This window comes from Populus alba, chromosome 8 (genome assembly GCF_005239225.2).
Source record: "Populus alba chromosome 8, ASM523922v2, whole genome shotgun sequence".
NCBI classification, from domain to species: Eukaryota; Viridiplantae; Streptophyta; class Magnoliopsida; order Malpighiales; family Salicaceae; genus Populus; species Populus alba.
Window position 1 is genome coordinate 3,928,721 of NC_133291.1, and position 24,703 is coordinate 3,953,423.

Genomic DNA, 24,703 nt, shown 5'->3' on the forward strand with positions numbered 1-24,703 from the left:
GACAAGACACCAGCTTTATAAAATACAGGCGATTAACCCGATTTAAAAAGCACGACATTAATTAGCTTAAACAGAGCGGCTAATTACTATGCTTTATTAAAAATAGGGTTGCGCATGCCAACCGAAGATGTTGGGTACTGTTGGTGTAACATGTAAATCGCTAAATTTGTCGTGGGTTGCACTTTCGTTGGTGCAAAGAATCAGAAAATATTGCTGTATTTGACTAAACTGCTACCCTATACATCTGCCTCTGTAGCTACTAGTGATGATTTTGTGGGAGCAAATCCAAGGTGTGGGCAATATGAGCCCCACTCGGTATCATTTTGCCTCCAACATTAAAATAGATTCAGATTCTATGAATTAGAGAATTTTAGGAATTGTCCTTAGACACACACAACCTCTCCACATCTTAATTTTGTTCCCAACAATACAAGATTACAAGATGCTTTCCTATTTTCTGAAGATTGTTAGCGAGCCCTTGTGTCAGCTAAAGTAGTGGCATGCGGCCTTGTTCTGAAGATTGTTAGCGAGCCCTTGTGTCAGCTAGACAATAAATGGGCGAGTCAGAACCTCAGAATGACGAATGTTAAGTTCGTCACAAGAAGAATTTTATAACCCCTTTTAACGACAAAAAATGAGTTATCACTAATTTTGGCTTCTTTTTTATTTGTTGAATAGAAAATAAAGCCGGTCCGATGGTTGCCGGCCCTCTAATACGGTGCTATAAATATGCTAATTTAATTTCCTTGAACTGGCAATGCTATAGAGGAGCTTTGGTGCTTTACCTTGCATTCACAAAACATGAAGCATGCAAATGTTTTGAGAGCTCTTGGAGGTCTATGTTAACTGTCCTAAGAGAGTCATGTACTTAATTTTTGATATGTGGACTGATAGAAGAACACAAGCAATTTGCGCAAATTTAATTCAAATCGCAATCAAGGATCTCTGTGCGGCAATTAAAAGAATAATGGAAAAGATTATCAACCCAGGAATTTATAATGGTTTTCCTTACTTGGGTATCTCCATTTTTCAAGGCTCCTCCATAAGAGTCGCTGTAATTAGACAACTGTAAGTCCCTTTACAATCACAGTGGTGCTTTTCTCCTTTGGTTCAACAACAATTTCTACATATATTTGTTTCTTTCTTAATTCTCACTAAACTTGTCGGTTATAAGTTTTCACCGCAGGAATAGTGAAACTGTGTGAAGAGTTTTCTTATGACCAGAGGAGGATCAGAGGAATTTTTTCCAAGTAAACGAGATATCGCAGGTCCACTTCCATCTTTTCTTTTCTTTCCTTCTGTTTTTTTTTCCGGGTAGCTAGAGTATGCATGTGTATACTTCCTATCCATATATATGTAGCCGTTCGGAGAAGGTCTAGAATTAAGGCAAATCATAAAAGATTTTCTGTCAAGGCTCAAAAGAAAGGTAATGGTTATCTCTCGAATAATTGCGGGAATGGGTAGAAACCTTAAGATTTTACCAGTCCTCTGGTAAGTGAAATCTTGTCGAGATGGAAGGAGTATGTCGAGGATTTCACATAGAGTTGCAGAGTCATCAAGTTACATGGAAACATAACGAGAGGTGAGAACTGTTTGACTGGCTCTTTTCGTTTAGAAGGCCTGCAAGGTACTTGTTCAACATCGAACTGTGTTGTTCTTGCTCACTTGCTTTGATCCAGAGACAATTCGGTTCAACTTCATCATTGCCTTCGCTGATCGCGTGGACTTTAAACTTCCATTGATGTTGATAGATTAAACCTGCAGTAATTGTTAGCCCTAACCCATCAAAATCTTGTTTGAATCTTTAGCAACTTAACACAAAGGCTCGGCAGTCTTATGTTAATGCTCAGGGGTAAGAACTTTGCCTTCTCTTTATTTAAACAATAGTAACTTGAAACAACTATATTTACAATGCCCTGTGTAAATAATTAATATGATTATGTCAAGTGTATGTTGAGAAAAAAGAAAAACTTGTTTATTAGTAGAACCAATATCTCGAGAATTTTAAAAATAAAATATATCAGCTAAAGTTTTATGAACTGCATTAAAAATGTAGCTTATGGATTATTTTTAATCAGATGGACTTTTATAGTGTCTTTGAAATTAATATCAATGATATATATGATTTTTATATTTTATTTTTAATTCTAAAAAAAATAAAAAATAAAAAATATTAATATTTTATTTGAATAATATTTAATTTGAGTGAGGTTATAATTAATTTATTATATGCTTTAATTTTTATTTGGTTGTGGTTGAAGCATCTTTTCCCATGAATAAGATAATTGGTATCCGAGCACATTCTAATCTCGAGGCCGTGAATTTGTATCCAGGATTAGTGAAACGGGCCTTGTAATGATTTGCTGGACCGAATTGTTAGTTGGCGCTTAGCAGGCTTGGAGCTTCCTCGGCCCAAGAGGCTTTGGAGCGGATGATCCATATCCATATTAGGGTCCACGTTTCTGCCTTTTGATGGTCGGCAAAAGGTCAGGGGTGTTGCCCTGAATGTTTATTAGCTACTACATATTAGGGGTCCACATTTCTGCCTTCAAAGTATTTTTTATCTTAAAAATATTAAATTTAATTTTTTATATATATTTTTATTATTTTAATGTTTTGATTTGAAAAATATAAAATAATATTATTATTTTAACACATTTTCAATTAAAAATAACTCTAGTTGATGTTACCAAACACGCAGCTGCCATCAAAGACTTTCAACCAAATTGGAAAAAAAAAAAATCACGGAATTAATTTATGTGGTGTACCTTTTTTAGAGCACTACAGACATAATCTTCATGTGGCCTTGCTTTAAAAATGTATTGCTTATAATTATTATTATTTTAAGCATAAAGATATTATAAATTGGTTAATGGTTTTTGTCCCTTTCGCAAATATTATTAAAACTGATTTATTCCAATATTATATTATAAAAATGATGAATTAGAATATCTGTTTTGAAGAAGATGCCAAAGCATAAATATATGGCACTGATTTGATTCTACTTTTTTGGTATTTAGTAATCATTTACTTTCCAAGCTGTTCTGATGCCCCTATCCACTTAAGAGCAGTGCGCCATAAGAAATTATGCGGTGTTTATAGTTCACACTTTTTTTCTTAACATGCTTTTGGTCAAATATCAATCATATTATATTTTGTATGAAAACCTTTGTTAGGAACCCTAAATACTTGCTTTTAAAAAAAAAAAGGGTCAAAACAAACCATTTTATTATAAAATAACAAAGCACTAAACTCATCCATAAGCTCTTAAATTAAGAGTTTGAAAATAATGTGTTTGCTTTTTTTATAATTTTAATTTTAAATTCTATAATTTCTATTATAATAACTATTAAAAATTTATATAATAATTAATTTCAGAATTTATAAATTAATTAAAATTCATACAAGCGGTCAACACATCAATAATAATAATAATAATAATAATAAACAAAGCACTGAACTCCTCATTTATTGGCTCGGGGGTCTATCTAGGAGATACGGATAGTAGACCAGGATAAAACACGAAGAAAGCACCCACTTGCTTCTGATGCAATCATGGCATTGACAACCTTACATGTGGCCTGTCGTTATTCCATTAAAAAAAATCTTTAATTGCATGGGATAAGAAAGTATTTCAGAATTCAGAGTCAAAAGGTGATTGTTTTTTACTTTTTAATGTATTAAAATAATATTTTTTTTAAAAAAAAAATTATTTAACATCACATATTAAAATATCTGGAAATACATAAAATAAATTAATTTAAAAATATATATATTTTTAAAACACAAAAACAATAATATCCTTCAACCATTACCGTCTCGACAGCTAATAGAAAAATAGGACAGAGGATAATGAGATATGCCAAGCAATATAGTCTCCATGCATAGCGCTCTCTTGCACCAAAAATGAAAAGGTAAAACAAAAACAGTTTCTTGTACGATGGGTTGAGGGATAATAATTAATCTAACAGCATGTATAAAGGGAGTTCTTTTTTGTCACCTCAGGCTCGGAGAACGGGGAGGATAGAGAGCCGTGAAGGCAATGAAAATTAATGCATCTAACATTTTCAATTAAAAAATCCAAATCCAAATATGTGTGTATATACCTTTGCTATTTTTTTGGCACGGTTGAATTATTATTTTATTATTTTTTGATTTTTAAAAAAAATTAATTTTCTAATAGTTTTTGGATTGTTTTTATGTAGATTGTAAAACATAAAAAATATATATTTTAATATATTTCTAAATAAAATTATTTCAAAAAACAAATAAACACCCCCACGTTAAACATTGATAACCATGACCGGATATTCTTTGTATCATCATATCCTTTAAAAAAGGAGGCTAAAAAAAGTCGCATATGAGAAATAGTTGCAAGTCCTTTGTAAAAAGTAGTTGCTCAAACATGTCAAAAAGCTATCCATCAACATCTTTTATTTGATAATGGAAGGATTCTGGGGCCAACATTATTAATAATATACTGTTTATTTTGATATTTTAAAAATATTTTTTTAAAAAAATAAATTTTTTTATTTTTTTGTTTTAAATTAATTTTTTTATATTTTTAGATCATTTTTATATACTGATATTAAAAATAATATTTTTTTAAAATATATATATATATATATATTATTTTAATACATTTTTAAATAAAATTTATTTTAAAAAATAATCACAACCATAATTCTAAACACATTAAAAAAATAAAACAGAGCATTGATAACATGACCGGATATTCTTTGTATCATCACATCCTTTAAAAAAAGGAGGCTAAAAAAAGTCGCATATGAGAAATAGTTGCAAGTCCTTTGTAAAAAGTAGTTGCTCAAACATCGTCAAAAAGCTATCCATCAACATCTTTTATTTGATAATGGAAGGATTATGGATCAACATTATTAATGTATTTTTTGTTTTTGTATTTTAAAAATATTTTTATGAGATCAACATCATCATCAACATCTTCATTTCTCAAAGATTCCGAACGGAATCTTCACGAAATCACTCTTCTTCTATTGATCTGTAACCGAGAAAGACAGTGTTGACAGAACTACTGACTTGCCTGTGCCAATGGAGAGACACGGCCATGGATGGATGGATGCGAGCTGATAAAGTAGATAGTAATTTTTTATATGTGGTCTTTAGTTTGACTTTTTTTAATAATCATGAGCCACACATCGCAAGTCCTGTTTTATAAATTTCGTTCAAGTATAAACATTTAGTTCAGTAACCGTGAGTTGACCCGGGACTCCGTTTGGCATTGTATTTGTATTTGTGTTTCATTAAATTTTGATTTTTTTTTTGCTAAAATTGAGTGCGGTTTGTACCTTTTGGATCGTTTTAACGTGCCGATGTCAAAAATAATTTTTAAAAAATAAAAAAACATCATTTGCATGTATTTCGGCACGAAAAGCTATTTGAAAAGCAACTGCTATCACACTGCCAAACACGCTCGGAAGAAAAACTCTCCCCCGGTTGGTCCTTGTAATACTTTTCACCTTCCGTTTAGACCATCGATTGCATTCTCACTATTGCAATTGCTTTTCATTTCATTTTCTCTCAATTTGTTATTACCATCAAAGAGGGCGCAAAAAACACGTTATTTTCCTTCTTCAAGCCCTTAGGTGCCGTATAAACTATAAACGAGGAATAAATGAACACGAAGAAAAGTACAGATTGAATATTCCAATTCCAATCCTAGCTAACACCCTCGACACCAGAAGTTCGTGTTCCTGTCACCTCGTACTGCAGCATCCCCATTCTCCATGTGCCTTTTTACCCCCTAATAACGATTGATTTTTACTTTTTTTTAATAAATGGCAAAATCTCCTATATATTTTTAATGGTTAATTTTGACCACGAGTTTAGGATCAATACCGAAAGGGATTCTAAAACTAATCATATTTTACTCTTGTTAGAAGAAAAACATAGTCGCTGCCCTGTCTTCGTCAATATTTTATTTACCTTCTTTAATTATTCTCTGATGTGCCTTCGCACACCATAAATTAAGACCTCATGGGTTAAAAGAAAAAAAACATGTCTTTAATCTCCCTCGCGTGCATTGAAAGAGTTGCTACCGCCTGGAGGAAAAATACCGATCTCTCATGACATCAAATCCAAATCGACAATAAACGTCCTAACATCACAAATCAAATTTGAGGACAGGTTTGAAAAAAGAAAAGATAACCACGGAAATTCGTTTTATGTTTGCCGACATGACATCGATGAGCAGTGCACTGTCGTGTTTCTTCGATTTAATTTTCCCTGTAGTTTTTAAACCCGATAGAGTTTAAAATTTTGATTTTAGATTTTAATTGGATCATTAAGATCATCAAGATGAATTCTTATTTATTTAAAAAATATCAAAATAATACTGTTTTAATAAAATAAATAAAAATTAATAGGCTGCAACCCGATTTTGCCGGGACAATCTATCGGGTCACACCAAATCGTTATTTTTTTTATTTTTTTATATAACTCAGTTTCAGCTTTAAATTCTGGTCAACTCACTATGCCGGACAAAATTTCAAAATTATTATCTTCCCCTTCTTTTTCGTCGATAGCATTTTATGACGTGGGATGCGTAGTAGCTGTTGTCACATATTCTGCAGACATTTTTGAATTTCCTCAAATAGTGGTTACCTTTTTTTGAATACCATTAGCTATTGGTTTGAACTCTAAACTTACTAGACATCTATCAAAGGAGAACTTAATGGGCATTACTCAATCGATCAATTTTTTTTTTTTGACACTCTACACTTCTAATAAAACAAAACTATTACAAAGACCCCAATAAAAAAAAAATTACATAGTAATTAACTCATCTCCTTTGATGTCACGTCATTGATTAAAAAAAAAATAAGAGCCCAGGTATATTTTGATAACAAATAATTTTTATTTGAAAATATATTAAATAATTTTTTTTTTATTTTTTTAAAATTTATTTTTGATATTAGAAAATTAAAATAATCTAAAATCATATAAAAGATAATATTTTTTTAAAAAAGAAATTCATTGTAAAGTAACATTTATTTCCTGAATAAGATAGTGAACAGGGCACCAGGTCTGTCTCCTATTACTTTTCAATGTCTTATAGTGGCACGCAATTTGAAGGAAAAGATCCAAGCCATCCAAACTGGCCACTCATGGGATCTTTTAACCGAACACAACCGCTACGGATCCAATACGAAAAGCACATGGAGAAACAGCAGTAACAATGATCCTCTTTCATACCATCAATTTAGGACCAAAATTAAAGTCTCGCTTTACTGGCTGCGATTAACTCTCCGCCTCAAGATAGACAACTATAACTTCTATATATATAAATAGAAAGCAGATACTCATTCTACAATCCGGGTGTTACACACATTGCAATTCAAGAGGCAGAGGACCAGCCGCTCTTGGTAGGAGGACAAGAGTCAAGAGAATCATCGCCAAGAACGAAGCTTTATAATGGAAGTGAATAATGGAGATGGAGTTGGGAATTTTAACTTGTCTCGAAAAGTTATTGACGAGGAAAAGTCAACAGTTGTGATTCCTGAGACTGCCCATCAGATTAGCAGTGGTTTGTTTCCTTTTCTTCTGGCATAATGAATCTGTCCTTTCCATTTCTTGGGATTTTGTGTTTTTTTGGTATATTCTATCGCTTAATATGAAAGCGGTTGTCTGAGTAAAAACATAACACGTCAGTTCGGTTTCGATTCCTTGGAATGTTGGTAAGGTTGTTACTTTTTTGAAAAAGAAATTCTGGGTTGGTAGAGTTCTATGTTCGTAATGGTTTCTGATTAATTTATAATTGGTATTTTCTTTTATGATACCCTTTTTTTCTGATTGATTTTTCAACGTTTGGAAAATGGATTTTTTATGAGAGGGTGTTTCATTGTCTGAGTACTAAATTGTACTTTTAAGGTCGTTTGATCTTCTGTGTTGGAATTTACAGATTCATGGTTTCAAGTTGGTTTTGTACTCACCACCGGTATCAACAGTGCCTATGTATTGGGATATTCTGGTACCATTATGGTTCCCCTGGGTTGGACACCTGGAGTAATAGGTTTGATTATAGCCACTGCAATATCACTGTATGCAAATTCTCTTGTTGCCAAGCTCCATGAATTTGGTGGGAGGAGACATATCAGATACAGAGATCTCGCAGGCTTTATCTATGGTATGTGAAAAGGAAAGGAATAAGGATCTATTATACATATATATTTTATTTTATTTAGTCATGTACATTAATTTATCACCACTTCCTTGTGTTTGATGGGGCCTCTTTGCTGCAGGCAGGAAAGCTTATTCTATTACCTGGGCATTGCAGTATGTTAATCTTTTTATGATTAACACTGGATACATCATTTTGGCTGGATCAGCCTTAAAGGTAACATTACTTTAGTCGTATTGGTTTCCCTGTCACTGCAAGATTAACATGTCTGGTCTAACTGGGAATCTTTTTTGCAGTTCATTGTGTTCTTTTCGGGAGGAAATTTTTTCTTCTACTTGCTTTTGTCAATAAAGTTTGATTTCTCAGTTTTTCATTAAAAATTATGCATTTTGTCATCTTCGTTTCTTTTATATCAATGAATTAATCAATTATGAACAAGTTACAGCCTATAAGAGGAACATTGATTTGGATTATTCTTACTGGGTGTAACAAGTTCATTTTTATGATGATATGAAGTTACTTCCAGGTTTCTCTTTTCTTTTTTTCCGGATTTCTTTTTTCTAATTCTATACATTTGCTATGCAGGCCTTCTATGTTCTTTTTAGGGACGACCAGGTCATGAAACTCCCATACTTCATTGCCATTTCTGGGTTTGTATGTGCCTTGTTTGGCATATCAATTCCCCACTTGTCAGCTCTCAGACTTTGGCTGGGAGTTTCCACGGTTCTCAGCCTCATATATATAGTTGTGGCATTTGTGCTCTCTGTTAAAGATGGTAAGTTTACAAGCTGCGAATTTTTTGTGCCATAGTAGACTCTGTTGTTTGCATTTCATTCCAGTAATTTCATGCACTGTACTTCGTGCACTCTTTCCCTTTTAGTAATTTATCGTGTTGAATAAACGAAGGATTTCTATAAAGGGGATATTGCAAACCTTTGTGCTGAGTCCGTAACTGCAATATGTTTTCAAGCAAGATGGAAAATACATCCTTTGCACAAAGCAATTCTTTATGTAGTGAACCAAATGTGTAAATGTGAAATGTATATGATCCCTGCTTTTCATCTTTGGGACATCCACAGTTCTCTGGCTGTTCTCTTTGCAACCAACTGGTAAATGCCTGGTCATAACTGCTTTTCCTTTGATACTGTATGCTGTCTGACATGTACAGCAATAGTAAATTTGACACACAGTTCGATATAATCCTTGATTTTCATTGAACTCGACTGTGCATTTTGTTTTTGTATGATTTTGACTGCTGTTTTCATACTGTATGTTGTCCATGGATTGTCAGAATTAACAACTTATAGATCACATTGCTTCCTGGAGTTTTTTCTGCTTTTTTTTTTTATTTCATTTTCCTTCAGTTTTTTTACTACTTTGTTTCCTGTCATATTTGCTTACTACTTTGAATTTGAGTTCGACAGTAATTTACATAAATTTTTTCCTGTTTTGCTAATTTTTCCAGCCCTGGCCATTGTTTTTCTAATTCTGAATTTGCATTAATATCTATGCTGTTGTAGGGATTGAAGCACCATCCAGGGATTACAACATTCCAGGAACAACAACAAGCAAAATCTTTACAACAATTGGGGCATCTGCTAATCTGGTTTTTGCATTTAATACAGGAATGCTTCCGGAAATACAGGTAGGCGAGGGATTCAAGTCTGTGGACTTTTCACATAACTTGGGAGTGCTCTCTTGCCCCATCTAAATAAAATAAAAATGAAGTCATGTAATTGTCGTCTGGGAATTTATGCATTTTTATTGAATAGCTATTCTAACCCGTTGATGGTAGTATTTTTCACGGGATGTAGGCTATATAGATGGTTATTTCTGCTTCTGCCTTTTTCTCTTGTTTTCTCTGCTCTGCCTTCAAAGCTTAACATGTCTTCTGTTGATTAATTTGCAACAGGCAACAATAAAACAGCCCGTTGTCAGCAACATGATGAAAGCACTTTACTTCCAATTCACGGCTGGAGTTTTACCAATGTATGCAGTGACATTCATTGGATATTGGGCTTATGGAAGTTCAACATCAACCTATTTGCTTAGCAGCGTCAATGGTCCTGTTTGGGTGAAGGGATTGGCCAACATTTCTGCATTCCTGCAAACAGTCATTGCTTTGCATGTAAATGATTCAAGACCTGTGCTTTCTGAAAACCTCTTTTATCTTTCCTTTTACTGCTGCGCTAACTTACACATGCTTCTTGTAGATATTCGCGAGCCCAATGTATGAGTATTTGGATACGAAGTTTGGGATTAAAGGAAGTCCATTTGCAATTCGCAACTTGTCGTTTAGGATCGGTGTAAGAGGTGGCTACCTAACTATAAACACGCTGGTGGCTGCTCTTCTGCCCTTCCTCGGAGATTTTATGAGCCTTACTGGCGCCATCAGCACCTTTCCACTGACATTTATTCTTGCCAACCACATGTACCTAAAAGCAAAGCATAACAAATTGACTTCTCTGCAAAAGCTTTGGCATTGGCTCAATGTTTGTTTCTTCGGCCTCATGTCAATTGCAGCAGCAGTTTCAGCTCTGAGGCTTATTGCTGTAGATTCCAAAACATACAGTGTATTTGCAGATATATAGGGAAGACTGGAACCTACTTGATTTAGACCTCGTCCCCATTGTTTTTTTTAGTATTTGACTTATTTTTTTTAGTATTTTTCTTAATTATGTGAATTTATTTTCTGCAATCAGCAAAGCTTCACATCTTCATCAGGACAAGTGTTTTTCTTTAACTGCAACTGTCGAGAAAGAAAATGCAGATGAAGTCAACTTATCATAAATTGATTGACTTTGTTTGAAAACGCCTTACAAACCACATTCCTTAAAAATTTAAATATATATTTTATTTTGTCAAAAAATAAATTTATATATTTTGAATCATTTTGATGCGTTGATCTCAAAAATAATTTTAAAAAAATAAAAAATATATATTATTTTAATATATTTCAGCATGAAAAATATTTTAAAAAATAACTATAACCATACTCCCAAGCAGAATCGAACATTAGAGAAAAAAAAAAATAGTACCCTGGAAGTCTCTCATTATGAAAATATTGTGGAGGGAGACCTGTGAGCATAGCTTCAAAATACTCCTTGCATAGCTGCCTCGATAAATAAAGGAAACGGTAAGTTTATCCACTGAGCCAATTCTCTGCTTAAAAACACAGGAGAATGGTTGTCTGATCAGATATATGATAGTCCGATTATATCCAGAAGCATTACAATAACCTGGAAGAACTCATTATTCCAATTGATATTCTGATAAAGTCTGCAAAAATTAGATGCCAGCATAAAATGATAGCGAAAACAGTTATCCAACTTAGTTCAACCAGATGTAGTAACTAGTTCGGTTGAATCAACTAAAAGATCTTCTGGCCTGGACTTGTGTTCTCCATCACAGTATAGCCCGGAGGTTGTAGAATCCTATAGTGGAGAGTGGGAGCTCGATAATTTGATGGGAAACAAGGAGAGATGAAAAGAGTGCTTTCTTTACCTCTAGTTTCACGAAAAAATTTGGGCAAGCATCAGACTTAGCTTATTAATATCAGCATTAAAACAAAAAAAGAAAAAAAAAAAAAGGGACCAGCATCGCTATTTCAACATCTGGTTGCATGCAGAATCACATCAAGCCACTCACCTCACTGATGAAATGAACACCAAATGTTCTTAAGAACCAAAAGGTCGAGTCCTAATTACTTTCACACACAAGCATAACAAGTGTAGAATACATCCACTCCACCATTAGTAAAAGTGTTCATCACATTAACATACATAATCTATCGAGAGATGAAGGAAAAACATTATTACTAAATCAAATCATGAAGAATATTTAGGTTGATAGCAAAACATTAATAGTGCCATAGAAGGTTAGTTACTTTTGAAACTTGTCGAACAATACAAACACAGAATATAAAATTGAGCAAAATCCACGCCTTTTTCATCCCACATCTCGTCGTGTTTTTTTAAGCAACAGAAAGAACCTTAAAATCACTAATTGTGAGAAAGGATATTCCAAAATAAGCGTGTCTTGGATTTTCTGAGTCACATGCCTCCTCAGCCTTTCTAAAATAGAATATTGTTTACAATCCTATTAGCCAAACTCCATGAATGCTGCTGCCACATAAAAGAAAAGGAACTCAATTAATCACACAAAAATAACTATAAACAAAAATCCATAACCTAGATTCAAGTTCAAATGAAAACTCCTGAACTCTGTGTTAATTAAGAGAGAGAGAGAGAGAGAGAGAGAGAAGGATAAGAAGCAATGAAAGAGAAGGTATCAAGTGAAGCTGAAGGAACGGATAGGTCTCCCACCAAAGAACTTTAAGCATTCACTACATTTTTTTGTTAAAGGAATCCTTCTCAAAACTAGTCACCTTGTGAGTTGAAGCAACAAAAATCAAAGACTAGACAACAACCAATGTATGCGCAAAGCAAAGGAATATGCGTGTTTCATCTTCACTCAATACAAGATTGGAGAAGAGAGACATCACATCCAGTCGTCTTACTATAATATTTGATATCAATTTTTCCTTTGGCAGCTCCAGTATAAAGTCGATCCAAAGGTACACCATGTTGTTCTCTTCCCACCTGACTAATTTTAAGAGAAAGAAAATCGTTTCAAGTACTATTTGCTATCCTCATCCACAAACTTCTGTGATCCTTGTTACTGATTTGACACACTGTTTAAGCGTAGATCACAAAATGACCCATGACTTTTGTTTTGTCTTTTAAAAGGGAAGGAAAGAGAAAAGAAAACCATTCCCTGCCGTAACACAATTGAACCCTTATTCTGCATGAGGCCCTATCTAAACAGTTGAATCTTTCAAATCATACAAACAATGATTAAAGTATACTAGTGAAAAAGGCCGCCAATCCCAAGTTTCTACCTCATCTATCACCAAATCCATGTCACCACAACAGCATCATAATGAAAGAACTCAGTTTCTATCCATTTTACGTTTAACAAAAAGTCCAAATCAATGGTAAGGGCTAACCGCTATGAAAAGGGCATCGTTACTTGACAAAAAACAAATCTAACCATAAAATCTATACCAGCAATCACACATAGAAACAACCATATACATACGGTTTTGACTTACCTCAGCGGCATCATCCAGACACCAGCTTTACAAAGATGCAAATGGAATTGAGTATGACAAGTGGAACTCTCATATATTGGGTCGCATAAATGAGACCTATAAGCTGCCCTTTCAAAGACTTTGTACGACCTACAGAGAATTCAGAGAAGCTCCATCCTCTAGGTGCAAGAAAACGATCTTCGTTTAATATTGCAAATGCATTTGCAAGGAGCAGAAATCCCTCCAATAACGTCCACAAACCCATTTCCTACATTATCAAGAAAACCCTAGTTAACTACACAAAACCCAAATTGCGTGTTCCAAGAATCAACAAAATTCCAAATAATGAAGAGGGAAAAGGTACACAATCAAGCGGCAACCAGCAATTGTTACAGACAAGGTACCCTTATGTGTGTAAAAATGGGATTTATCGCTCTATCAACCCTGTGCTAGCCTATAAATCGTGAACATAAATCTCAGTTATCTACCTTTTGTTTTGATCCAAAGATATAAAAATGTGTAAGTTATAAAAATGTGATCATTCATTTCATATCATAGAAACTGCTTTAAAATAATGAAATTCATAGAGAAAAATTCATAAAGAGAATCTGAGGCATTGAACACGAAATCATAAAATGCCATCGTTGGCAACATAAATAAATGAAATTTTTTTTTTTCAAAATGTCGCGAATTAAAGAGGGCTAGCCATACAAATCAAGCAGATCAAATAGAGAATACCAAAACGATGACAACAAAATATAAAAGAACGGAACTTCAGTGAACAGAAGAGTAAAATGCTTAATTTGATTTTGTAAAATAACCTGTAAAGGCAAAGCTGCTTCTTTGATACTTGAATTGCTTAGCCCAAATTAGAGCGTTGAGGTTGAAGCCTTGTCTTGTCAAGCAATTTTGAAAATTGAGATTTATCAAGGGCACGTTTGGTTTTAGTCATGAAATAATTATACACGACAACGGGCTGTAAATTTGATGGGCCGTTTAATTTGTTTATTATGATGGACCCAACCAAGTCTATTTATTAAAAAATTAGAAAAGAAAGAGAAACGTTACGTTCCTGGCCTCTCTCTTTTGAGTCTAGATTTTTTCTGGGTCCCCAACTCTCCTCTCTCGCGATCTCCCCCCTCTCGTATTCGAAACAATTCTGCAACTTCAACTTAATCATAGTTAAATTCCTTTTCACTGACACTGTCTGGAGTCTTTCGATTCGGTTCGATACAGTTCGCCCATTTAAGCTTGATCTTTTTTTCTGGTTTTTGAAGATAATTTAATGGTGATGGTATAAAGACAGTATGGCGAAAATTAGAGATAGAACAGAGGATTTTAAAGATGCAGTGAGGCACAGTGCTATATCTTTAGGTTACAATGAGGTAAAAATTTTAATTTTTCTTTTATTATTTTATTCATTTGCTTCTTCAAATTACAGTTTCCTTCTTATATCAATGGTGCTGAATTTAGAGTTGTGGTTGCTTTTTGACAGCCCAGATTGGCAGCTATTATGGCGTCTTTTATTATTCATAAACCACGGCAAAGATAACCGTTTACTAGAGCTGCTTTTAAAACGGTATGTTTGATGCTACAACTCTGCTCGACACTGCTTGTTTATGCTAACCTTGTTTTTTATTTTATTTATTTTAGGCTGAAGTTTCGAATTTTTGTGTTGTTTTTTAAACTAAAGGAGCATTTTTGGATGCACATACAGGTTATATATGACTGGCTGGCTGACTCTCCTTTTTTTTTGTTGGCTCATTTGGTGTATGTATTAGCTTGAAAGCATTGGAGCATTAGAACAATTTATGTTGAAGCATAGGAAGGATTATGTTGATCTGCATCGTACCACTGAACAGGAGAGGGATAGTATTGAACAAGAGGTAAGTTGTGGGGTATTATAGTCTGTCGGGTCAATGTCTCCTGTATAGTTGGAGACAGTGTAGAAATAATCCATCTTTCAATTAGCTGTGCTTGATAGAGGAAGTAAATGTTAGTATTATTTATGTTATTGGTTTTTCATCGGGTGTTGTTTTTAACTAGCTTATCTTGTTTTGATGCCCGGAAGTTAAGCATTGGCCTTCCATATGGGTAAAAGCTCAATGAACCTTGCTGTGATGGACTCCTAGGTTTAATTGTATGTCTTAGTGAACTATTTATTGTCTCTTCTATTCTGTTGGAGGGATCACAAATTCCATGTATGTTCATTAAAGCAGCAATTGAAAATAACTTGGATTATCCTTCTGGCCATCTGATCTTCTTTATCTCTATATGGGACTATTTTTCCTGAGCATTTTCTGTAACAACAATTTCTGCAGGTTACTGCATTTATTAAAGCATGCAAAGAACAAATTGATATTCTCAAGAATAGCATAAACGATGAAGCAGCAAACACAAAGGGGTGGCTTGGCATCAAGGCTGATACCTCCAACACTGATACTATAGCACACAAACATGGGGTGGTATGGTTATTCTCTTCTTTAGTTTTAACCGAGCTTATTCATTGCATGCTAAATTTGTCTGGGGATAAAATACTTAGCTTGCTGGAACGGTATCCTTCCTTGATTGAATCACCTTTCTCTCTTCCTAATCTCCATGGTATAGATTGTGATTGAAGTTTGCTATTTAATTTAGATCTATTCTTCTAAACATGTAGCATAGTGTGAATATTAAATCAATTAGGAACCTTGGAACTCTAATTGTAAATTGTCACAATTCTCAGTTGTATTAGATATTATAACTACAAACAGTGTTTTACACCTCATGCAAGTATTGTGATGCAAACCCTTTTTGTTGCTGTCACAGTGGTGGTGGAGAGAGTCATTTGTCTTTGTTTAGTCTCAATACAAATTTCATTCTTTGCAGATTCAGGATTTGCTAATAACTTCACTTTCTATATTGAAATCCCAGCATAGGATTCACTTTTTTCTTTTGGGCTGAAATGAAATTTAAGGCATTGTTTTGCCAAATTAATTCACCGTGCTGCTGCTTTTAAAATTTGCAGGTTTTGATTTTAAGTGAGAAACTTCATTCTGTCACTGCACGGTTTGATCAGCTAAGAGCTATACGCTTCCAAAATGCTATCAATAAGAGGATACCAAGAAGAAATCTTAACCGGGCTGCAAATACAAATACAAGTACTGTTGATTCCTCTAAAACAAACAATTTAGAGTTCAGTGAACTTGATGACATTCAAACAGAGTCTCTTAGAGTGCAGCAGCAAGTGTTGGATGATGAGACTCGTGCCCTGCAGGTTATAAGAATATCTATTGATGAGCTTCTCACAACCTTTTACAGTATGGGATTCTTCAATTGTTCAGGTGGGTCTTTGAGGTTGATCCAATTTGAGCTGCTTGCTGATGGACTTTTTTGCAGGTGGAATTGACTAGTCTTCTAGAAGCAGTTCAAGAAACCGAAACTAAGATGCTGGAAATGTCTGCATTGAATCACCTAATGTCAACGCATGTTCTGCAACAAGCACAACAAATAGAGCTTCTGTATGAGCAGGTCAGCATGTCTAGCTTGAACACTTACATTTCTTTGAACCTCCTTTATCTTTGGATGGAAAATTAATGCTTATGTGAGGCTGCATGTTTGGGTTCTGTCGAGTAAAAATCTGCTTTGAATGTTAGTTCTAGCCTGCATTATGAAGAATAAACTGCAAGCAGAATACTCCTTTGTATTTTAAACTTCGAGGGGAAAAAAAGAAATATCTTATGACGTTGATGTTCATTTCTCTTTTATACCCAATTGCATTTAGATTTTACTATCTAAGCGTATAGTATATCAATTAATTTCTGGGCTAGTGGGTAAATTTAGTGCTTTGGGTACAACAGAGCCTCTGCATCCAAAAAGCAAAAAAAAAAAAAACTAGAAGAAGATGAAGGAGGAACAAAATTGCCCGTGTTTTTGGTCTTCCTGTTGAACTGATAATCAACCTAAGTGTTTTTTTTTTTTTGGCTCTTTGGTTTGATAGTCAAAAAAATTGTTTGTGTTGTACTGTAGGCAGTTGAAGCTACAAAGAACGTAGAGCTTGGAAACAAAGAGTTGTCTCAGGCGATACAGCGGAATAGCAGTAGCAGGACTTTTCTCTTGCTTTTCCTTTCTGTTCTTACTTTTTCAATCCTCTTTCTGGATTGGTATAGTTGAATTTCTGATAGTATGTGGACTGTTGCGAGTACAATTTTCCTTGTAAATTTGATTGCGGAATGGGAAAAATTGTAGATTTATTTTCAACATTTGAGCAAATTGAGTTTTGAGCAGTTGAAATAAAAAACCTCTCCGTCTTACACTGAAACAGAGACATGCGTTTGTAGACCTAGAATAATTTGTCATGCAACCATTCATTTTCATTGAAGCTAGAATTTTCGACATTGGAAATCTCTTCTGGCAAATCAACAAAATTCCTTCATATTTTCAGTGACCTGTAACTGCCTTGGCCATATTACCATCATAGCTATGAACAAAAACACCACTCTCGACAGCTACAATATACTCTAGCTGGTTTTGGTAGTCCATAACTGGCTTCAATTCTTCTTCCTTTGAGTGATTTAATCCTGTCATGACAATATATTTTCCCTGCAGCTAAAGTAAATCCCAAAGCCTCAACAAACACTGCAACTAATCTCTGTTGTAGTCTAGGGGCAAAACCCTTCAAATCACTGCTTTGTGCCTTTGATAATTTTGTTCTCCAGTGTGTTACTCTATGTATTCCTTTAACTCCTTATTCTCGGTTACTGTAAGAATGTGATGGCAACCTGTGAAAGCCAACATGTCTTTTTCATATCTGCAGGTGGTGCTGCTTAGTTAGCAAGATCCAGCAAAGTTATCGTGTCATTTTATTTTTTCCAGGTACTTCAAGGGAAGAGCTATGAACAGTCGACCATCATTCTTGAGTCTACAGGCCAACTTATAGCTTTTCAATTTCTTCTGTAAATCCTAGTCCTTCATACATTGCACGACAACGAAGTCTTTGGATTGCAAGGCCAATACCATTGCTAGCAAGGCGAGAATCTGACACTAGGTGATTCAAAAATGCTAATTTCATCGGCTCTAGCATCAAATTAACGCAACATCTGCGAGGAGAACGGATATTATTCTCGTTGTTGTTATTATTTTTCACCTTCTTTCATCCCATTTTCTAGATTGTAGAATGTTGATTTGGCTGACTGTTGAATTAATATTATAATTATGGTTGTTTTTTAAAATATTTTGTTATTTGAAAATATATTAAAATAATATTTTTTTAATTTTTTAAAATTTATTTTTGATAACATTACATCAAAATAACCTACAAAATTAAAAAAAAATAATTTAAAACAATTTTTTTTTTTACAAAAACACTTTTCAACAATTTAAAAAAAAAACCTTAGTTTTGTTTAACAGTTTTGCCGATAATTGTTGTTTCCATCATTTGTTTATTTCTAGGTCCTGAATTTTGGATGCTATCCAACCGTGATGGGTTTCATGAGAGCCCAAAAATAAATTATAAGGACGTCTCGCCGAAAGATTAGGAGCATCAGGAACTGATAATTTCCACGGACCAGAAGGCCTAATATATACATATAAAAAAAGCATGGCTGACACAAACGTATTTCTTGAATAAAATTAACATGGGCCATGGACACACATAAAAGCCTACTCTTATAGTCCATAAGATCGGCCTACGAACTCTCCTTCCTCTATATAAACACACTGAAGAACTAGGATCTAGGGTTTTCTGGTATACGCGTTGCCGCTACGGAGTGTGAGCAGCTTTTTGCGAGGGAGTTTAGACTCGGCGAATTGAAATGGTGAAGGGACGCCAAGGAGAGCGAGTCAGGTCTGCGATCTATAATCGCACGCCCTTCCTTATACGCAAATGTTTATAGGATAAAAGTATTCTGTTTTCATTTTTTAAGAATTTGCAGATTTAAGCTAATAATTGCGTTCGTGACGAATCTTCTGTTTCTCTTTTTAGGCTTTATGTACGGGGAACAGTCTTGGGTTACAAGAGGTAAGAACCGAAACTTGGACTTTAGTACTCTGGTTTTAATCTGTTAATTTGTATTTTATGATTTTTTTGGTTACATAGAAATTTGAATGAGAAAAATAAGAAATTAGTGTATTTGAATCACGGGTTAGGTTATTTAGAGGCTATTGTCTTTCTGTTGTGCTAATTGAATTTTAGCTTCCTTTTTTATATCTACAGTAAATGCTTTTCATCAAAAGCAAATGCTCTATTAGCTAGTTGCTAGAGAATTTTGTTTTGTAAAAAAAACTAGTTTTGCTTGTTTATTAATGAACTATATTTAATAGACTAATTAGTGCAATTAATATAGTGGATTTACTTCTAGTAGTTTGATTCTTTTGTGTGAGCTTCGGAAAATGAATAGCATGTGACAAGAAATGAAACAGAGTATAGACATGCTGTGTGGATTAGTTTGGAGATTAAAATATTTTTTTGTTGTAGGTCGAAGTCCAACCAATATGCCAACACATCACTGATCCAGATTGAGGGCGTCAACACAAAAGAAGAGGTTGCATGGTATGCTGGGAAGCGGATGGCATACATCTACAAGGCCAAGGTGAAAAGGGATGGATCCCATTATCGCTGCATTTGGGGCAAGGTCACCAGGCCCCATGGTAACAGCGGTGTAGTGAGAGCCAAGTTCACATCCAATCTGCCTCCAAAGTCAATGGTATTGTTAAAAAATAATGATAAACAAAGCTATTATTATTGGTATGCCATAGTTTCTGCCTATTTTGCTTTGTTTAATCAATTTTTGGTTTATTTGCAGGGAGCTCGAGTACGGGTTTTCATGTATCCCAGCAATATCTGAGGTACAGTATCTGAGGAACACTTTGCCCTGTGATCATTGCCAATAGCTCATTTATGTGTTGCTTCCTACTTCTAGTGCTTTCTTTATGTAGGATTGTTTATGGTTGTAATAGAATTGCATTCCTGCCCTGACCTTGTTGCTTTAATTTGAATTTTGCCTCTATAAGATCAGGATCTAATGTGTACGTTTGGTGGATAATTTTTTTGTGATAGAACATAGATTACTTTGATTGTCCTGTGGGATTGTAATATGTGGGAAATGATTGTGATGATGGTGGTAAATGGTTACTGTTGATGTATGTTTATTTTCGACTAATTTTAAAATCATATATTGCAAATGGTTTCTTCTGGAAGCTGGATGCGAGGTGGATTACAATTTTTTACAAAATGAAGGGGAGCCTTTATTTTCACTCAAACTGCCAAGATGTTTTTTTTTTTCCAAATTGGTCTGTAAACCGTGCTTCACTACTCTTGTATGCATGAATCAGTAATATAAAATAAAAGCGCTCCTTCAGTTTGTAATTTAATAATCACTTTCCAGTCCTATATTAATCTCTACTTTTCAAAAAACCAAGTGCCATCTTTTCAGGATACAGTTGTGACTGTAATACTGACAAAGCTTGGCGTATGCAATTGTTTTGGATAGTTTAACATCAGGTTTATTTCATGGCCAATTAGGTTTGGATAACAGAAGAAGTGTGTTTTAACCAATCCACCCTATATGATTCCTTTTTCTGGCTTCGCGACCACAATTTTCAATGCCTGCTTTTGTTTTTGGAGCGTTGGGCTGGAGATTTATCTTTGACTTTGGTTATGATACTGTTGTTTTTTACTCTTGCAGTTACTCAGGATAATTGTAGCTGGCAGAGAGGATTTTTGTAGTCAATTAATGAATTAATCAGGGACTTTTGTATCAGTCGGTGTTTTCCACCAATTTGTTCTTCATTTGGTTGAGTGATCACTTTTTATTTAATTTAAACGAGTTTTTTTAAATGAACTCATTGGTCTTTCAAATATTGAGTGGCTTGTATACAACTTATTTGTGGGGATTTTCCATAATTTCCACTGGATTTCCCGAGATGAAGTTCATTGTTGATTTTTTTAGCTTTTCTTTTAGAGGAGTCTGGGTTTTTTTTTCCGACCAGGGTGTTTCTAGGGTGGTCTTCCTAGTGACCTTATTATGTATTTAGCATCTGGGCGATTGTGGAATTTTTGCGATCCTGATCCTAGTTCATTGCCTGCCTGTAGCCGAAGGTACTCAGCTGTTGTCGTCAGGTTTTGGGCTGGATGATGTTTGCATCTGAAATAAACAGATTGCATCCGCAGCATGCCCGCCTACTAAGTGCAAAATGCGAAACTTGAACCTAGAAGGTGTTGGTGGGAGTTTTGAGTCCGGGCAATATAATTAGATCAGTGAACCTAGGAGAGACCGATATTTTATTAATGGTGGCTGTTGTGCATTTAGGAATGGAGGGGGTCGTTGGCCCTGTGTTTTTAACTGTAGTTTTTTAAAAAATTGAATTTTTGTTTTAAATTATTATTATGTTTTTTTATCTTCAAAATAACTTTAAAAATAATAATAATATTTTGATACTTTTTCAAGTTTAAAATACATCATCTTGTTTTTTAAAATGCAGTGAATGATTATTTTTTTAAATAGTTTTTTTTTCAAAGTTATTAAAATAATAATTTTTTAAGTTTGTAAAAAAGTTATTTTTAATTACATATTAAAATTAAAAAAAAAAAAAGAAAAAAAAAGCACGGGGGCTAACTATTGTGTTGTATTCAACCGCATGTGTATCTTTTGCTGTCATTCCTTTTCATCATCTTTAATGCAAATCACTTGTTGCCACATCATTGCATGGACTGTGAAGGGGAGTTGTTGCATGTTTGGTATTGTGACGGGGTAAATTCTCGTGCTTTAGGTCATGCTGGAGCAGTTTTATTTGGACTAATTGCTCTGACAATCCCAATGAACGTTAATGGTAGTCGTTGACGTTTCAAACCGTGTTTTTTAAAATTTTATTTTTTTTAATTAAATTAAATTTTATATTTTTAAATTGTTTTGAGATGTGATTTTAAAAAATTAAAAAATATTATTTTAATAAATTTTTAAATAAAAAATATTTTAAAACATAACATCTATCTCGAAGTGTACTATCTCAATTGAGTTGAAGTGTGTATAACATAAAACTCATGCTTTGGGTATCTAAGAATGATGCAGTTAGTACACTGACACAATGACACCGTCTCCTTAAATGCACCATGGTCATGCTCTTTGCCTGTGAAGGATATAGCCTCTAGTATTCATGAATTAAACCCTTTATTTTATATTTATATTCTATATTTGTTGTATCGCGTCGTACTTAATGTGACTATGAGGACCCACTTCTCTTCTTCTTCTTTTTTTCCTTCTAGAGCTGCACAAACTGTTAATACGAGGGCCTCTCTTATGTCTGGCAGCATGCTAGAGTTAGAAATTCACAAATTGTTTAAAATTGAGTTGAATAATGGAGCTCCTAGCAGTGTTGTCGAAATCTGACTGGACCAGCTCATCCAATCAAAACCAGATGATTAGGCCATCTAGCCGAACTGGGTTGATGTTAAAGATAGGAACTTAGTCAAATCGGGTCAAATTTAGCCAAACTAGGTCAAACTTAGCCGCTTTAACTAGTGGGTCAAGCATTAATCCGTTTATTAAAATGAGAGAAGAAAGAATAGTTCAACTGGTGCGTTTAGCATTGACCCAGTTATTAAAAAAATAGTAATTTTAAATTAACACTTGATATAAAAATAGTAATAGTAAAAAAAATGATAAAGAATAAAAAATAACAATTATAAAAATTAAAATTAAAATTAATATAAAAATTAAATTTTGAAGAGGTGAAATTAAAAAAATAAATATTCAATATAGCAATCAAAGGTTTGATGATCAAATTTGATATAATCAGTAAATAATTTGATATTTTTAATTTTTTCACATCTTTTAAAAAGTGTTTTTAACTGAATTTTTTTTTATTTATCAATTTTTCTAATAGCAAACAAACATAAAATAATTTAAAAAATAATTTTTTAAAAATTACTTTTCAAAAAGCAAAGATAGCCTTGGTATCTGTGCTTTTAAAAATCATGCATTTTTTATTTCATCGTTTTTTATTTATACTTGGACCGGTGATATGATAGCTTGACCGGATTGCTGTTCGATTCGGGTTTGATAACGTTCGCTGGTGGTATCAATCACAAAATCTTAGGTGACCAAACCAACCAAAAGCCAGTGACAATAGTCATCAGCGAAATGTCAAAGTTAGATTGTAGAAAGTAGAAAACTACGACAATGACCCCACGAGTTTATGATAATCAGTTAACGTCCCTGCATTTTACACATCTCCATGCAGAAGTTGTTAATCAAGAAATGTTCAACAAAATCAAAATTCCAAGACACGCTATAGCAATTTCAGCTGAGAATTTCGTAATGAAAAATAACCTCTGCCCAGAATGATTATTTTTTCACGAGCCAGAAAACGGATGGCTTGTGATCTGTATTCACTCTGCATTCAAGAATTCGAGTTTAACCCCTCGTTTGTTTCTTTGTTTCTTTGTTTTTTTTTTTTTTTTTTTTTTTTTTTTGCAGAAAGCTTATGGATTTCAGCTACTAATTTCTCTCTGTTTCCTTTTCTTTTTGTCCCGGGACTCTACGCCAGGGAATGGCCTTGGTCTACAAGAGGTAACAAAGCTTCCCTTGCACCGTGGCTTTAGTTTTTTTTATATATATATAATTATTTTATTTGAGTTTTCTAGATTGTGTTTACTGTTTAGTGTTCGAGAAAGTTGAATAGGGAAGAGAGAAATAAGGTGACTCGAAACATGGGTTAGGCTATTTAGAGGCTCTTGCATTGGATTTATTGTATTATTTGTAATACTAGGATCAATTTTGAAATGGAGTCAACCGTGGTAATTGATACTTTCTGGAGAATGACTATAATCTAGATGTTTGATAAGGGACATATGAAGTTTTGCGTTTCTAGAGTCTACGGTTTTGTACGTGGAAATGAAGATCCAATGTACTACATCCTATTTATTTTTACATTTTAAAAATTGTTAATAAAATATTAAATATTTTTTATAGTATTATCAAATTATTGTAATATGTTGATGTTAAAAATAAATTTTTTTATTTTAATATATTTAAAAAAAAAACATTTTAAAAACCAACGTTATTATATTTCTAAATTGAGATTCATAAGAGGTAATGCAATCATTCTTTCCTCTCCTTTTTTTTTTTGTCATAAAATGAATATTCCCTGGCTAATATTAATCTATTAAAAAGTGAGCATCTTTCTTTGTAAACAATGGACCTGTTACAGCTTATTTGTGGATAACTTTTTTCCACATAACTACGGTTTTGAATGACTAGGATAGGTCTTCCTTTCCAAGGAGTCCCGGTATTTTTCGTTTTGGTTTTTTCCTGCACATGTGCACGTCTAGTATGTTTCCCTCGTGGACCTTTGTGTATCTTCTCCATCTTGGGTCATAGTGGTTGTTTTTCTCTCATAGCCAAAGCAGCCATCACGGTGCCCATCTATTCAGGCTAGTTTCTGATCATGTTTGGGGTGCCCAGATTTACCACCACTTA

At 33.9% G+C, this 24,703-nt stretch overlaps 4 protein-coding genes across 10 annotated transcripts; 3 read left to right on the forward strand and 1 right to left on the reverse strand.

Moving 5' to 3' along the window:
- Window positions 1-7,127: 7,127 nt before the first annotated feature.
- LOC118052322 (proline transporter 2) lies at window positions 7,128-10,817 on the forward strand. The gene is made up of 7 exons (XM_035063268.2): window positions 7,128-7,561; window positions 7,937-8,161; window positions 8,277-8,371; window positions 8,741-8,930; window positions 9,676-9,800; window positions 10,068-10,283; window positions 10,369-10,817. Exons 1-7 carry the CDS (start codon window positions 7,450-7,452, stop codon window positions 10,744-10,746), a joined length of 1,341 nt encoding a protein of 446 aa, XP_034919159.1. The 5' UTR covers window positions 7,128-7,449; the 3' UTR covers window positions 10,747-10,817.
- A 1,136-nt stretch (window positions 10,818-11,953) lies between these two features.
- On the reverse strand, window positions 11,954-14,223 carry LOC118052321 (uncharacterized). Of its 5 annotated transcripts, none has more exons than XM_073410654.1 (4): window positions 14,069-14,135; window positions 13,628-13,701; window positions 13,269-13,515; window positions 11,954-12,276 (listed from the first exon to the last, which is right to left on the reverse strand). In XM_073410654.1, exon 3 carries the CDS (start codon window positions 13,510-13,512, stop codon window positions 13,279-13,281), a length of 234 nt encoding a protein of 77 aa, XP_073266755.1. In that variant the 5' UTR covers window positions 13,513-13,515; window positions 13,628-13,701; window positions 14,069-14,135; the 3' UTR covers window positions 11,954-12,276; window positions 13,269-13,278. The 5 variants fall into 5 exon arrangements, with proteins under 5 accessions (XP_073266755.1, XP_073266753.1, XP_034919154.1 ...); XM_073410652.1 differs by having other exon boundaries at window positions 13,612-13,701; window positions 14,069-14,087; XM_035063263.1 differs by lacking the exon at window positions 13,628-13,701 and having other exon boundaries at window positions 14,069-14,223.
- An 82-nt stretch (window positions 14,224-14,305) lies between these two features.
- Window positions 14,306-17,547, forward strand: LOC118052320 (syntaxin-81). The gene is given in 8 exon segments (XM_035063260.2): window positions 14,306-14,428; window positions 14,525-14,632; window positions 14,743-14,826; window positions 15,029-15,133; window positions 15,569-15,712; window positions 16,255-16,503; window positions 16,626-16,757; window positions 17,256-17,547. Coding segments are annotated over 7 exon segments (936 nt in total). The 5' UTR covers window positions 14,306-14,428; window positions 14,525-14,554; the 3' UTR covers window positions 17,400-17,547.
- A 1,382-nt stretch (window positions 17,548-18,929) lies between these two features.
- LOC118052319 (large ribosomal subunit protein eL33w) lies at window positions 18,930-21,174 on the forward strand. 3 transcript variants are annotated; one of them, XR_012170623.1, is made up of 6 exons: window positions 18,930-19,071; window positions 19,210-19,245; window positions 19,702-19,930; window positions 20,030-20,072; window positions 20,749-20,824; window positions 20,912-21,174. XR_012170623.1 is itself a non-coding variant. In XM_035063257.2 (5 exons), exons 1-4 carry the CDS (start codon window positions 19,040-19,042, stop codon window positions 20,069-20,071), a joined length of 339 nt encoding a protein of 112 aa, XP_034919148.1. In that variant the 5' UTR covers window positions 18,932-19,039; the 3' UTR covers window position 20,072; window positions 20,912-21,174. The 3 variants fall into 3 exon arrangements, 2 of the variants coding, with proteins under 2 accessions (XP_034919148.1, XP_034919149.1); XM_035063257.2 differs by lacking the exon at window positions 20,749-20,824 and having other exon boundaries at window positions 18,932-19,071; XM_035063258.2 differs by lacking the exons at window positions 20,749-20,824; window positions 20,912-21,174 and having other exon boundaries at window positions 18,932-19,071; window positions 20,030-20,369.
- Window positions 21,175-24,703: the final 3,529 nt, after the last annotated feature.

Coding starts and splice junctions, on each gene's coding strand:
- LOC118052322 (XM_035063268.2), top strand. CDS start 7,450: ATGGAAGTGAATAATGGAGATGGAGTTGGGAATTTTAACTTGTCTCGA. Junction 8,931..9,675: donor TGTGCTCTCTGTTAAAGATG/GTAAGTTTACAA, acceptor ATGCTGTTGTAG/GGATTGAAGCACCATCCAGG. Junction 10,284..10,368: donor AAACAGTCATTGCTTTGCAT/GTAAATGATTCA, acceptor TGCTTCTTGTAG/ATATTCGCGAGCCCAATGTA.
- LOC118052321 (XM_035063263.1), bottom strand. CDS start 13,512: ATGGGTTTGTGGACGTTATTGGAGGGATTTCTGCTCCTTGCAAATGCA.
- LOC118052319 (XM_035063257.2), top strand. CDS start 19,040: ATGGTGAAGGGACGCCAAGGAGAGCGAGTCAG. Junction 19,072..19,209: donor CGCCAAGGAGAGCGAGTCAG/GTCTGCGATCTA, acceptor TTCTCTTTTTAG/GCTTTATGTACGGGGAACAG. Junction 19,246..19,701: donor ACAGTCTTGGGTTACAAGAG/GTAAGAACCGAA, acceptor TTTTTGTTGTAG/GTCGAAGTCCAACCAATATG.